The 14,580-nt window shown below is 44.4% G+C and overlaps 1 protein-coding gene across 2 annotated transcripts in view; it reads right to left on the reverse strand.

Annotated features, from left to right (window-relative positions):
- Window positions 1–14,580, reverse strand: part of IMMT (inner membrane mitochondrial protein) — a 512,590-nt gene that overhangs the window by 314,234 nt on the left and 183,776 nt on the right. For both annotated transcript variants that reach the window (XM_086964254.1, XM_086964255.1), the window contains one exon: window positions 13,472–13,608. In XM_086964254.1, coding sequence (XP_086820380.1) covers window positions 13,472–13,608 — 137 coding nt within the window. The remainder of the gene's footprint in view (window positions 1–13,471; window positions 13,609–14,580) is intronic.

The raw sequence follows: 14,580 nt of genomic DNA on the forward strand, positions 1-14,580 counted from the left end.
TATAACCTCAGTTACTACTAGTGATTTAAGGTCCTTAGTCCATGTACTATTACACAGAGAGTGAAATGCATTAAAGATTTTGAACAAAACGTATAAAATCAGTAAGAAATTGAGCGATACAGCTGTCAAGATGTATGGTAATGTAAACCTTATAAAAATTTACATTTTAGCTAAACTTTTCTGTTTAATACCAGTACCCTTAATTTTGACAAAAAGTACATTTTGAGACATCAAGGGAAAGTTAGTAGTTTTAATAGCATGAAGATGTCATCTGTCGTCTGTGTGGTAGTCCCAAAGAAGATCTAATTCATATAATTTGTCATTGCAAGATGTTGAGTAAGGAACGGTTATACTTTCTAAAGCATACCTTTCAGATTAACAGGTTACGGACATGTAGATCTGCCATTATTGGAGGTTTGGACTCAACCGCCCCTCTAATACACTGCAAGCTGGTAAAGTTCTTGCAGGGATTCGAGAATCACCTTAAAACCGTTGGAAGTTTTTAAATTGCTAATGGTTACTCCTCACGCATCATTTTTGTTTTAATTATTTTTTGAATAATTTGAGGAAAATCTTTTAGTTTTTATTGTCGTCTATACTAAATTTTTTTATGTCGTTTTAACGAATATCTTAAAAGTTCTCTTTTTATTTGGTTGTGCGCTGCTAACGAAATTGTTATGGTTTTAATTAACTAAACAATAAAGTTCAAATTTCAAATAGTAGTTTTAATAGGCCATTTACGTTCATAAGCATTCATAAAAAAAAGCAGAGGCAGTATTTGAATAAGGGCAGGTTGTTTCTCCCTGATTTTTTATTATATTGCCGGCCTTTTCATTTAAAAACTTTAAACACTAATGCCATTGTGATAACACAAAAATGTGTGTATTATTCCATGAAAGACTAAAGGAAATATTTCGAGATCATTTTAGGTCTAAATTTGTAGCTTCAAAATTATCTAAAAATAGCTGAAATTATTCCAAGGAACATCACTAACTGCCTGTCGTAGGGAGACCCGCCAAGATACAGTACTAGAGAAATTTAGCTCCAATTTGGGACTCTCGAGAATTCTTGAAAGATCAGTTCAGTGCACATTTGAAGGCTGTGGGAATAGGGACCTAGAACAGTCAATAGACGAGGGCATTTTGTAGTCTTGGAGTCAGTTTGAAGAGATAACAGACAGAAAGTTATCAAGGTTCAAGCACGCATAATTAACATGATTGTTTAAAGACACAAAAAATGAATCCTTAAAAACAGTGGAGTTTGAAATGAATCGAAAAGATAGGTCTACTAAAAATAAAGTCTCAAAATGGTATCAGCAACTGCATGGCGCAGCAGATATCAATTTATGTGCATCATATTGAGTATAGGGAATAAACTTGCCAATGCTGGAACTAGATAACTTGTATCAAATATCTTTAGGCACTCTTTATACAATAGTATAACTTGTACAATTAAAGAGAACCCGCTTCCAAGACTGCACAGACTTTGTTGAAGCAGAGGTCTGCTCCTACTTTGAGACGAAGGGCTCGATGCCCTCCCAAGTATACACTGTGCAGTCAGTAAGTCTGTTCTCCGAGGGGTGATCAGAGGATATGTCTAGGGCAAAGAGGAGAAACAAAAGTTGTCACACATGACTACCTTTAAGACCAAATTCACACCGTGTACCAAAGGGTGAAGCCACAGCCCTCGTCTGACCTTGTCCATCAGTTAATTTGCTGCGAGAACCCACCTACTCCAAATTTCACAGGAGATGGCCAAGCAGTGCTGGAGAAAGTCAACACACCAAGTATGAACAGGGGGACAAATCTGGAAAAAGTTTGTATTGGCTGGCAACCAAGGATGTGGGCTCTAGAATCATACCCTCCATTTGCAACACTGTGGGCCACTCTCACTAGTGGGCCTCCTCTGTGGCCTGGTTTTTGATGCTTACTACTGCACACTATACGCAGACGCACACAGGTCTCTCTGGAGACTGTCCGACCACTGCCACTGGACATCTCCCTGCCCTTGATCCCCTTGTCGTTGGAAGCGGACCAGGCCCACCCAAACATGGTGGAAGAGATCAGAGAAGCGGTCCCGGCTATGAAACTGGGTAAACTCCCAGCACAGACAGCTTCCCGATTGAGTACCTTCATCTGTTCCGATCCATCCTCCTCAACCACTTGCTGGCTCTCTACACCGAGGTGGTGGACCCAGGGTTGTTCCCCCAGGACTGGACACAGCGATGATCGTCGTGATCCCCAAACCAGACTATCTCCCTTATCAATGTTGACGTTAAGGTATTTGCCAAAATCCTGGCCAGCCCATTAACCCATGATTTATCCCACCTGGTCCACCCGAACAATGTGGCTTCATGCCACGCAGAAACACTCAATATTGTATCAGACGGGTCCAGATGGCCCTGTCCCAGGTCTCTAGCGTAGGAGGTCCCTAAGCCCTCCTGCGGGTAGATTTTGATAAGGCAGTCGAATGGTCCTTTCTGGATCTGGTGCTGCAGTGGGCTGGCCTTGGGACAGCACTTCTCTGTGCCAATGGGTCTCCTCTACGCTAACCCTTCTGCCCAAGTTTGAGTGAACAGAACATTGTCTACACCCGTCAAGGTTGCCCCCCTCTCCACCATCCTCTTCGCCCTAGTGATAGAGCCCTTGGCGCAACATCTGCTGTGATGCTCACATCAGTGGGAGGTCATGGGATGGGGGCAAGGAAGAATGTATTGCACTCTACGCAGATTACATTTTGATGTTTCTGGCTGACCCACAAAGCTTGGGTCCATGCTGCATTGAGATCTTAAAACTCTATGGGGAAGCGTCAGGCCTTCAAGTGAACAAAGGTAAATCCACAGAATGAGACTGTAGATCCTGGTGAGCTGAGATTCACAGTCTGTCCTTTAAATATCTGGGTGTCTACGTGTCCCACTTCCTGGAGCTAGCTTGGAACCTGAATTTGACTCCTACAGTCACCGAGATGACCAGTTACCTCCTGAAATGGGGCTGTTTGCCTTTGAATGTCCTAGTGAGAGTGGCCCTCTTAAAAATGATGGTTCTTCCTCTCTTACTTTATATTTATTTTCTCAAACTTTTCCCACCCAATCCCGATGCTGGTTTCAGGACCGGACCTCGAAGATAAGAAATAAGTTACTTACCAGTAACTGCAGTTCTCCAGTATTGGAAGCTTTCGAAGATTCACGTGCTTGAATCATCCCCCGTCATGATGTGAGTCCACAGTACATTAAATAGTAGTACTAGTGATAAAGGAAGACTGCTAGGAATAGACTAGAACAGGCCTAGGCCTCAGAGTTTATTAACCTATCAGTCATTTTTTTTTTAAAAAAGATCAAACTTTTCATTTAGCCAATCAGCATCAATCACCCTCTAGAACACCCCTGAAAAAAGCTCGGAACCTCAGATTTTCGAGCACTAGTGCCAACTCTCATTTAGAGAAATAGAGGTAGGTGAGCTGTCCCCACTGGGAGGATGGTGGGCTGCATGTGAATCTATAAAACCTTCCAATACTGGAGAGCTACAGTTACAGGTAAGTAACTTATTTCTTACTCCAGTATTGGAGCTTTCATAGATTCACATGTCTGAATCAGAGTAGCTAGCAGTTATGAGCACATTTATAATATCTGAGAACAGCATAACAAGACACTGCTACAGCAAATCTTTAAATAGATAAATATCAGGCCACCTGGTAGTCACATTCCTAGAAATAATACTTAGGAAACAAATTCCTACACCCATTTAACAGTGCAAATACTTTATAATATAGAATGTGCTACAGACCTTAAAGGTAGGAGAGTATACAAGGATGGCTCACCTTAATGGAACAGATTGCAACACACCTCTTGTGCCACCGCTGCGTCATTTAGGACTGTAGAATCCAGACAGAAGTGTCTTGTAAATATGGGTCTACTCTTCCAAGTAGCTGTACGGCAAATCTCTGGAAGAGATACTCCTGAAAACAATGCTCTAGACGTAAACACAGCCCTCGTTGTGTGGGCCTAGACCCTTGAGGATAGTTGTCTGCCAGCTTAGCGATGGCAAAATAGTATAGCACTTGCGATCCATCTAGATATAGTCAGCTTAGAAAGCTGAGACCTTTCCTTGGAGCGCTGCATGCTACAAATAATTGAGAAGACTTGCGAAAGGGTTTTGATTTTCATAGATAGAACTTAAGGCAACGCCGGACGTCTAGCGAATGGAGGGTTCTTTCCGCAGCAGTTGATGGGTTTGGGAAGAAAGTCCAAAAGAACTTTTGGTATAAATGTTGGATTTGTGCAGAGGAGAAGACCATCCACCTTGAATTATAAAAATGGTTCTTCTATGACAAAAGCTTGCATTTCACTTACTCTCCTGGCGGACGTTAATGCAAGAAGCAACGCTACCTTCCAAGATAGTAAGTTCATCTCTGCCCTGTGAATCGGTTCGAAAGGAGGCTTCATCATTTGTGAAAGAACCGTATTTAACCTCCATGTCTGAGGTGGAGGTCTTACCGGAGGGTTGGCACGGAACAAACCTTTGAGGAATTCTTTGATTATCCTGGAGGACAACAACAGTGGAGAGGAAAGGGTCCTTCTGTAACGAGAAATGGCTGCTAGATGGACTTTTATAGAACTGTGTGACAAACCTGATTGCACCAATTGTAGGAAGTATGGCAAGAGTTGTTCTGGAGATGAGGAAAACAGATGTATTTCTGCGTGACAACACCAGGTACAGAAACGCTTCCACTTGAAGCGATAAGTTTTGTTGGTACTATCCGCCCTTGCTCAGGCCAAGATAGCTCGACAGTCGTCCGGAATATCTAAATACTGGAACTCATTGAAGTCAGGAGCCATGTCGATAAGTGAAGGTGTCGGGGATCCTGGTACATCGTGAGTAGGTTGAAGCCTGCATGTGCGGGACCTGGAAGAGGAGAAGCAGTTCCGTGTACCAGGGTTGCCGAGGACATGCTGGAGCAATGAGAATCAGCTTGCAGGGCTCATTCTTTATCTTCCTGATGACTCTTGGGAGTAGAGTGGGGGATAGGCGTAGGCAAAGATGCCGGACCATGCAATCAAAAACGCATTCCCCAATGACCCCTGTTGGGGATGCCAGCTTGATTAGTACTGGCATTTGCAGTTCCGGAGAGTTGCAAATAGAGCAAACTCTGGGGGGGTCCCAGCGGCTGAAGATGTAGTGCAGAGTCTGCTGAAGTAGTTCCCACTTGTGGCACAATGTTGTGAGCCTGCAGAGTGAATCCGCAATCGTGTTTTGTATTCCTGGAACATGCTCCGCTCGGATGCAGATTTTGTGAGTTACAGCCCATTCCCATAGCTTCTGCGCCGTACTTGATAGTAGATGAGATTGTGTGCCGCCCTGTTTATGTAATGCATCATTGTAGTATTGTTCATTCGGACAAGCACTGATGAACACTGTATTCTGGGAAGAAAAGCTTTAAGGGCTAAATGGACTGCTTTCAATTCCAGGACATTTATGTGCGATTGACTTGGAGTCCAATGCCACTTGCTGCTCACTTGCAGTTCTTGGAGGTAAGCTCCACAGCCCTCCAGGGATGCATCCGTGGTGATTACAAAGGAGGTCGGCGTGTGCTTGAGCGCTGGCCCTCCCAACAGATGATTTTTGTCTAACCACCACTCCAAGGCCTTTAGCATTCGTGGGGTTACCTGGACCATGTCGTCGAAGGAGCCTTTGGACTGTGCCCACTGTTTGTCCAGCTACTCTTGAATAGGTCACATTTTGAGGCGACAAAATGGGATTATAGATATGCATAATTCCCAAGAGTGACTTGTACAGTTGGACTGAAAGAAACTTTTTTTCTTTTTATGGATGCCACTAGCCTAAGAAGTTGTTGCTCCTCCGCAGGATATGCTGTTAAGCTCCCCGTTTCTAGCTTTGCTCCTAGAAATACAATTTCTTACGATGGGGTCTGCTTGGACTTTTCCAGATTGAGGGTGAGACCTAGTCGATGAAAAAGATCTGTGCAGGTTTTTGTTGATGCTCGTGACTCAGAAGATGCTTTTATCAGCCAGTCGTTCAAATAAGGGAAAACCTGATGCTGGTTTTGACTGAGGAATGCTGCGACTGGCGCAAGGCATTTTGTGAAAATCCTGGGCGCTGACTTGGTGCCAAACGGGAGCACCTTAACCTGAAAATGGCGTCCTGCAACCAAAACCCTCAGATATTTCCTGTGCTTTGGATGAATAGGGATGTGGAATTACGCATCCTGGAGGTCCAATGAGGTCATGTAATCCGATTGGTTTAGAAGACACAGAACCTCCTGCAAAGAAATCATCCCGAAAGGATTGCTTCTTCAGGTAAAGACAGGCTTTTGAGGAGAAGAATTGATAGCCAGTGCCTTAACTTCTTTCTGATTAAGAAGAAACAGGAGTAGAAACCTTTGCCCCTCTGACAGCATGGGACCTTTTCTATTGCCCCTTTGGAGAGCATTATTTTATTGAAGAGCTGTGATGCGTTTAGGGTGAAAAGGTTGAGGCGGGGTTGTAGGTGGTCTTTGGATAAATTCCAGTGTGTATCCAAATGTTATTAGAGGTAGAACCCACTTGTCCATTGTAGTGGTTTGCCATTGGAGAAGGTGGTTGAAAATGTTTCTAGTGCGGTTGAAATTTTTTGATGAGATAAGACTACGAGAAGTTCTCAGCAGGCAGGGCTGGCTTTAAGCCAGCCCTGCCTTCTGAGAACCGGAGCTCCTGCCAGCTGCCTGAAACCAGTGATGGCAACATCCATGGCAGAAACTATTATTTCATTGGATGCCCTCTCTCCTACATGCAGTATCTTTTTAGCCTCTTCTTTAGCATCCTCTGGGAGTTGATCTATGTAGGAAGCAATGTCAGACCACATCTGGCGATCGTAGCGCCCTAAAATCGTCAGAGTTTGCTGCTCTCACTGACAATGCTAACATTGATGAAAACCTTTTCCCAATTTAATCTAGGCGCCTGCCGTCTTTATCAGGAGAAGCCAAAAGTGGTGTTACCGGGTTCTTTAAGCAGCGTTGAGCTACCTGCTTAATAACAGAGTCTGGTTTCGGATGTCCATTAGGCATGCTGGTGCATTGTCTTTAGCTTTATATTGTTTGTCGAGGCGTGGAAGCACAGCAGGTATGGATGCTTGAGTCTCCATAATCCAGATCCCCTCTTCCCAGATGTAATCGATAATCGGTATTGCTCCAACAGATTTGCGATATGGTTCTTCAAAATCGTAAAGGAAACAGTCGGATTGCTTTGAAGGGAGAGGTAAGGCAAATCTTTTTGCTGCTCGCTCTAAAAGATAATGAAATCTTCCTATATCCTCTGGGGGAGAGTCTACCAGAGGAGGTGTAGCTGAAGGAGGCAGAGAGATCGAATAATTATCCCATTCTGCCCCTGTGTCGCAAAGTTCTCCTTCACGTTCTTCATCCGAAGAAACAGTTTCCTGGAGAGGCACAGACTGCGGAGTGTTTGGGAGTGACACTCTGGTAGGAGTGGATCTTTACACTGTTGACCCCACTATAGGCGGAGAGACTGCAACTGGAACTGCAGGTAGAAAACTGTGGTGGTAATCTTCCAGCATTGACTGAAGGATCCAAAATTAAAGCTGAGGGCACTGTCACCATCTCTTGATGATAGTACAGTCGGCTTGGGTAAACTTGACCATATCCGTCTTGTTCTTGGCCCTCATTGTCATCTGGCCGATACATGCAGTTCTGATGGCCTATATGCAGGTCCAAAGGGCCGTCCTCCTATGAATCTTCTTCTTCCAGAAGATGAGTGGGTAAAAGAGGTAATTTTACTTGCTTATGTATGCCTCGGGGGTAATATAAGTCTCCCTCGGTGAGGCGATAGATCTTGGCAATGGTGATTTATTGGTCCTGATATAGGAACCTTCGTCGACGAGATAGTCGCTGCAAACAGCTGCGTCAACGGTGATCGCGATGGGCTCAGCAATAGGACGTCCTCCTACGGCATTTTCTTCCTCGTCGTCGACGAAGAGTCAGTCGGCGCTGGGTCAGTCATCAGTAACTGTGACCTCGTGGACGACATCGTTGACAACGGTGACTTCGTCGACGACGGGGTCTTCATTTGTGGCAGTACTGTCTTAGTCAACGATGACGACTGTGATCTCGTCAGCAGCAACTTCCCAGTCAGCGGTTTTAACTTTAGTGACAGAGAGGAGATTGTCGTTGACGATGCCAGAGGGATAGTTGATGAAATCGGTGACTGGATAGACAACGACAGATCTCGTTGACGCTGACAAGGCTGTAGAGAATGATGTCGACGTCCCTGAGGTTCATCCGCTTGTTGTTGACGGCAAATCCCTCATGAGTGGCAGAGAACTTGTAGATGGTTCTGAAGAAGGCTTTTTAAAAGTTAATTTAAGGTCTGGATGTGGGGTTTTTGGCTCTGATACAGATTTATAAGGCTGAGCATTCTTGAGAGACCCTTTACTGTGCCCGGAGGAGAAATCCGGACAGGGTGTTTTGGCACATTTTGAGTGGGGCTCCTTGAGAGAGTGCGGAGAATCCCTTTCTCTTTTGGAGGGAAATCTTTGATGAGGTAGAATGCTCACTCCGAGTCTGACACAGGATCAGACCTGTTCTTCATTTTTTGGAGCCAAGTAAGAAGCCCTCCCTCACAGTCTCCGAGAGTCTTATTCGAGAAGGTGCGACATATATTGCAGTCAGACGCCTAATGAGAAGGGTATAAGCAATAAATTCACACTTTGTGAGGGTCTTCCACATACAGTCTCTTTTTCAGACAAGTGGCACACTCTCTGAAGTGAGCCTTCTTAGCCTTTCCTGACATGATTCAGTCAGATTTGTGGCAAACCACAGATATAAATGACAGAAATATATCTGTTGTGAGAGAATATAACAATGATTTGAAGTCCAGAAAATCTTAAAGATTGGAGAAAACTGAGCACAGCTCAAAGTAGACTCCTATCACAACGTGCAGTAGAAAATCTGAGGTTCTGAGCTTCTCTCAGGGGTGTTCTAGAGGGTGATTGATGCTGATTGGCTAAGGGAAAACGTTGGCCTCTTTTTTAATAAGGACCATGATAGGTTAATAAACAACTGAGGCCTAGGCCTATTCTGGCCTATTCTAGTCTATTCCCATCAGTCTTCCTTTATCACTACTACTACTACTGCTATTTAATGTACCGGGGACTCCCATCATGACAAAGGGGAATGATTCAAGCATGTGACTATGAAAGCTCCAATACTGGAGTAACCACATTTCTTTTGGCAATAGGCCACCATCGAGTAGCCTTTGTCAATAGCCGTCAGTCCCCCTTTGATGGGGGATGGGAACACCTGATCTCGTCTGGTACCTGGTCTCACAGCTGTTCACAATCAACAACTGGCTTAAAGGAGTGTGGGATGATCCGACCTAGCATGTGATATATGATATGATATATGAGGATTTATAACGCGCTCCGATAGTCAAGACTGTCCTGGCGCGGGAATGAAACTGGATCAGAATGAAAAAAGGAGTCCGCTATTCATGAACTTGAAAGAGGTGAGTTTTAAGCAGTTTTTTAAAATTGGTTAGATTGGGAGCGTGTCTAAGAGCGTCTGGCAGGGCGTTCCACATTTGAGCTCCCTTTACCGTCAGAGATTGTCCGCCCAGGCGAAATCTTCTAAATCTGGGGACGACCACCTGCTTTCTGGAGGTGGATCGCAACTGACGGGTCGGGAGGTAGAGAGTGAATCTTTTGGCTAGATACGAAGGGCCTGGTCCATTGAGGGCTTTAACCCCTTCCATGCTCATGACGAGCTCAGCTCGTATTGAGGCACAGTTGAGCTGTGCTGATGACGAGCTGAGCTCGTCATGAACAATGGAAAATCTGGGAATGCAGCACTTTAGGAAAATATCGCTAGCAGCCAAGGTGTTAAAGACGATGACCAAAGTTTTAAAGCGCACTCTTTGGGCCACGGGAAGCCAGTGAAGCTACTTCAACTGTTTGCGAACGCCGAGTCTCCTTGGGATGTTAAAAATGAGTCTCACCGTAGCATTCTGGACTACCTGTAGCTTTCTGATCAGATAGTCAGGAGCCCCTATATAAAGGGCGTTTGAGTAGTCCAGACGGGAGAGCACCAGAGCTCTGGCAACCGTCTCTTTGGCCGTTTGTGGAAGTAGGGGAAATAATTTGCGCAGAGTGGTCAGGGTTCCAAAACACGTCCCTGCCAAGCGCGAGATCTGGTCGCGGAAACATAAGTCGGCTCCAAACCAGATACCCAGGTTCTTGGCTATCCCACTCTCTCCCGTTGGGCACGTTGAATCACTGGGCCAAATAGACTCCTTAAAGTCAATGGGGAATTGGCCGTAGAGCAGAATTTCAGTTTTTTCCTCGTTGCATTTGAGGCATGATCTAGCTAGCCAGGCAAATACAGAGGATAGGCATTGGCGAACTCCAGAGGTGCACAAGTTCTCCTTTTTCCAGGTGAAGAGAAGCTGGGTGTCGTCGACGTAGGCCATTATCTTAGCACCCCAGTTCTCTGCTAGCCGGATCAGAGGAGTTAAATGAATATTAAATGAAAGGGGACTTAAGGTCGACCCTTGGGGTACTCCAGTACCCTTCGATTGGAGGAGTGATATGGGGGTAACCAAATCTGTTGGGTCCGGTCAGATAGGAAAGACCTGATCCATTCTAAAGCAGTGCCCGAGATGCCAATGTCCTCCAGCCTAGATAGAAGCTGGAGGTGGGGCACCGTGTCGAACGCGGCAGAGAGGTCCAAAAGAATAAGGGCCGCTCTGCCGCCGCCGTCAAGGCATTCCCTAATGGCCTCTGCCATTTCCACCAATGCAGTTTCAGTACTGAAAGAGGTGCGGAAGCCTGATTGGGCCGGATGAAGGGCTTCAGAGGATTCCACGAATCTCAAGTTGCCGGAATGCCACCTTCTCGCAAACTTTGGCAAGGGCTGGCAGGAGTGATATGGGCCTGTAGTTGGAGGTGATAGATGGATCTGCTGAGGGTTTTTTTATCAGAGGGAGAAGTTTGGCTTGCTTCCACTTGGAGGGCAAAATTCCTGAAGTAAGGGATTCATTAACCAGGGCAGTGACTATAGGGGTAATTACTTCAGCTACTCCATTCAGGACCCTTGCAGGGCAAGGATCTGTAGGTGACCCTGACTTCAGAGATTTTAATATGGCCATAAGATCTATATTTTCAACCAGAGTGAATTTGGTCATTTCTGCTTTAACCCTTGCTACTAGGGGAAGTGAAGGAGGAAGAGGTTGGCAATTTAAGGCTAAATCCAATTGCGGGGCCAGTGGCTGGTCAGGGTTATTCAGACTGTCTTGAATTTTTTGAATTTTCTCGATGAAAAAGGTGGATAGTTGCTCGCACCAGTCTGTGGAGGGCGGAATTGCCGTCTTCTCTGCTACCGGGGCAGTAAAGCTTTTAACTATGGAGAAAATTTCTCGACTGTTGTTTTTGGCTTTTTGAATTCTAGACGCGTAGAATTCCCCTTTAGCTGTTTTAATCGCAGCGTAGTAACTTTTTTGGGCTGCACGAAGTTCCGTTTTTAGCAGTAGGACAATAGTTCTTTCTCCATACTCGCTCTAGTGCCTTACATCCGGTTTTCAAAATTTTCAGTTGTTCAGTATACCAGGGGGAAGTGGGGGTGATCCTGTGGTTGTTTTTACCTTTGCTTTTAGGTAATGACCTAATGGAGGAGTCTAACCAGGATGAGAAGTTATCTACCGCTTCGTCCAAGTTTTGAGCTTTCATTGGGGTGGAGTGGGTGAGGGCCTCCACTAGATCCGGAATATTAATTCTTCTAGGTGGTTCCCCAGTCTTGGGTGTGGGTAACACACGGGTGTTGTTAATGAACCAGGAGAAGTGAACCGGAAAGTGGTCTGACCATGAAATGGGGTATGGTGGATCAGTAAAAATGTTAAAGTTGGAGTATACCAAGTCTAAACAATGCCCCCCTTCATGAGTGGCAGATTGCACCTGATGAGCCATCTGAGCCAAGCTACAGATTTCTTTCAGCTCTTTTACTCCGCGGGCAAAGCTAGTGTCCATATGTAGATTAAAATCTCCAAGCATTAGGAAGCGTGGGAATCTGAGGGCACGTTGGATGGCAATCTCCTCCAGGGATTTGATAAAATTGCCTAGAGGACCCGGAGGGCGATAGAGCAATATTCCCCCCAGAGTGAATTGAGGGGATAATGCTAGGGAGAATTCCATAGCTTCTCCATCCTCAATCCTTCCTGTGCATTCTATCCTCAGAGTCCATTTTTCCTTGTAGATCACGGCCAAGCCTCCTCCCCTGCCTTTATTGCGGTCCTGTCTGGTGATCTTAAACCCTCTAGGAACAGCCAGCTCAACTACTGGGGCGCAGCTCTCATTCAACCACGTCTCCGTGATGAATAGGATGTTAAGGTTCTTATCAATGATGGATTCATATACTTCCTCTGAGTGTTTTGATAGGGAACGTGCATTGATAAGGGCAGCCTGAATAGGTGGGTCATCCGCTGTGTTAGGCTGGGGGAAGGAGGGATTAGGGGGACTAAATTTAAAGAAGCAATTAGGACAGGTTTGTGAGGTGGAGTCTAAGACATTCCAGTTGGCGCCATTACATGAAAGGTTGTAATTAAAAGCTCTCAGTTCATCTGAGTTGTATGTGGTAGGAGGAATGGTCCCATGCGTGTGGAATCAGCATGTGTAGCTGGCAACCTGTGACGTCACTTTGTGAGTGCCAAGGAGCTGCGCCCCCCCTTCCCCCAGGGCCTTGAGACCCTTCCAGGTGAGTAGCTGAGCTTAACAAACCCCTGATTGATTGATTGGCAATGTTGGGCCTGGACGGTTCTCCCTAACTGTACCTGGGTGACACTGCTGGGTGGGAGAGCGTCGCTCCGCCTTATAGGCTGGGATCGCAAACTTACCGAGCTTACACACAATATTGTGGATTAACAATGAGAGGTCCTTAAAGTGATGCCTGTGAGCTCTGGTTCTTACAGCTGGTTTAGCATCTACAGAAATACATCATTAAAGTGTGGTAATATAAGGACTTAAAATAAATAGATACCCTTGCATGTTCATTTGTTTTACTTTACTGGCATAATAACATGCTGTTTCATGGATATTTTTTTGTTAACAAAAAGACCGGCATGTATGTAGATTATTTTACAGCTACAACAAAAATTCTGGCCTTTCCTCAAAAGTATCAATTAGGCATTAGTTATGTGCCATTTAAGATAACCACTTACAACTCAAAATTCACTGTCCAACTCATTTTTATGATACTCTTCTTTGAGAGTACAGCTTAGCACTGATAATTCAGCATGCTGGACAAAGGAGCCCGATGGCCAGCTTCTATATTGTTACAGCCTAAGATTTTGCTATAGTCTGGCACTGTCTACCCAGGACAGTGGAACACGACATACACCAAGTTGTCCAACTATTAGCAAACATTTTACCTAACAAAGAGCCAGACCGAGTTGCTTAGCCATTACTAGTTTGTAGTTTACCTCTGAGTCGTCCATGGCCTCTTTCAATTTCCGAGCATGAGCATTGACCGCATGCACTGCTGTATCCTGGGCAGTAATTGCCTGAAGTGTAACATTAGCAGTATGGTTCAATGCTTCTTCCAAAACTGCAGCAATAGCTATGGAAAAAATATACAGAATTAGTTTTACACTCCACTTCAGAATACAAATATAGCCCCCAACAAACGCGTTGCTTTCCTTACTGCCCCACTCACAGGGTCTGGATACAGGGACATCATGAAACCCTCACTTTGGAAAACTTAAAAGGATATGGATAATACTGGGCAGTCTGAGTAACAAAAACATTTCAATTGTTGTTTATGCTTCTTTAAAACTTTGATTGGAAATGCTAATCCCCAAAGAGATGTTCCTAAATACCGCTATAAGAGGTTATGTAATGGAGCTGTAGGATGGAAGAACAAATGGAATAAAAAGAGGAAGGAAGATAAGATAGATAGGCTTGACGGATAGAGACAAGGATGAATGAAGAGAAAAGATGGATTGAGGGGGGGATGGAGGATCAATGTAGAATAAAATGGAAAGGAGGAAGAATGGTTGATGGATGAGTTGATGGATACAATGGTAGAGAGATAGAATGGCTAATGGAGAGGAGGATGAATACACAGAAGGAACATTGGGAAGAATAACAGATGGATGAATGCAGCGATACTAAACTTCAAGATTCAAACACTACCTTTTTAGACAAATTCTTTGAAATTTTAAAACATGTCGGGTTAAACACATCCATAATTTATACATTTTGAATTCCCAAATATTAACAGTCCGGATACAAAATTTTTAACCAGACAATTAAAATTGCAAGATGAAATGAAACTTGTGATCAGTCAACATGCCTTTTGACGTGCATTACTTAGCAATGTACTTAATGTTTAGTCATATGTACAAGATCAAAGAAAATTTGGAACTTAATAAAATATAAGTAAATTTGAGAGTTAAAAGTAGTATTTTGTATATATTTTTATAGATTTGTTTTTTTCTATAGCAAGGACACGATCTGAAGGGATATTAGAATGCTTCACAAAAGAATGTTTGAGCGTAAGAAACAAGCTACTTACCTAGAAGAATAGTTC

This window comes from Lissotriton vulgaris, chromosome 3_2, assembly GCF_964263255.1.
Source record: "Lissotriton vulgaris chromosome 3_2, aLisVul1.2, whole genome shotgun sequence".
Taxonomy (NCBI): domain Eukaryota; kingdom Metazoa; phylum Chordata; class Amphibia; order Caudata; family Salamandridae; genus Lissotriton; species Lissotriton vulgaris.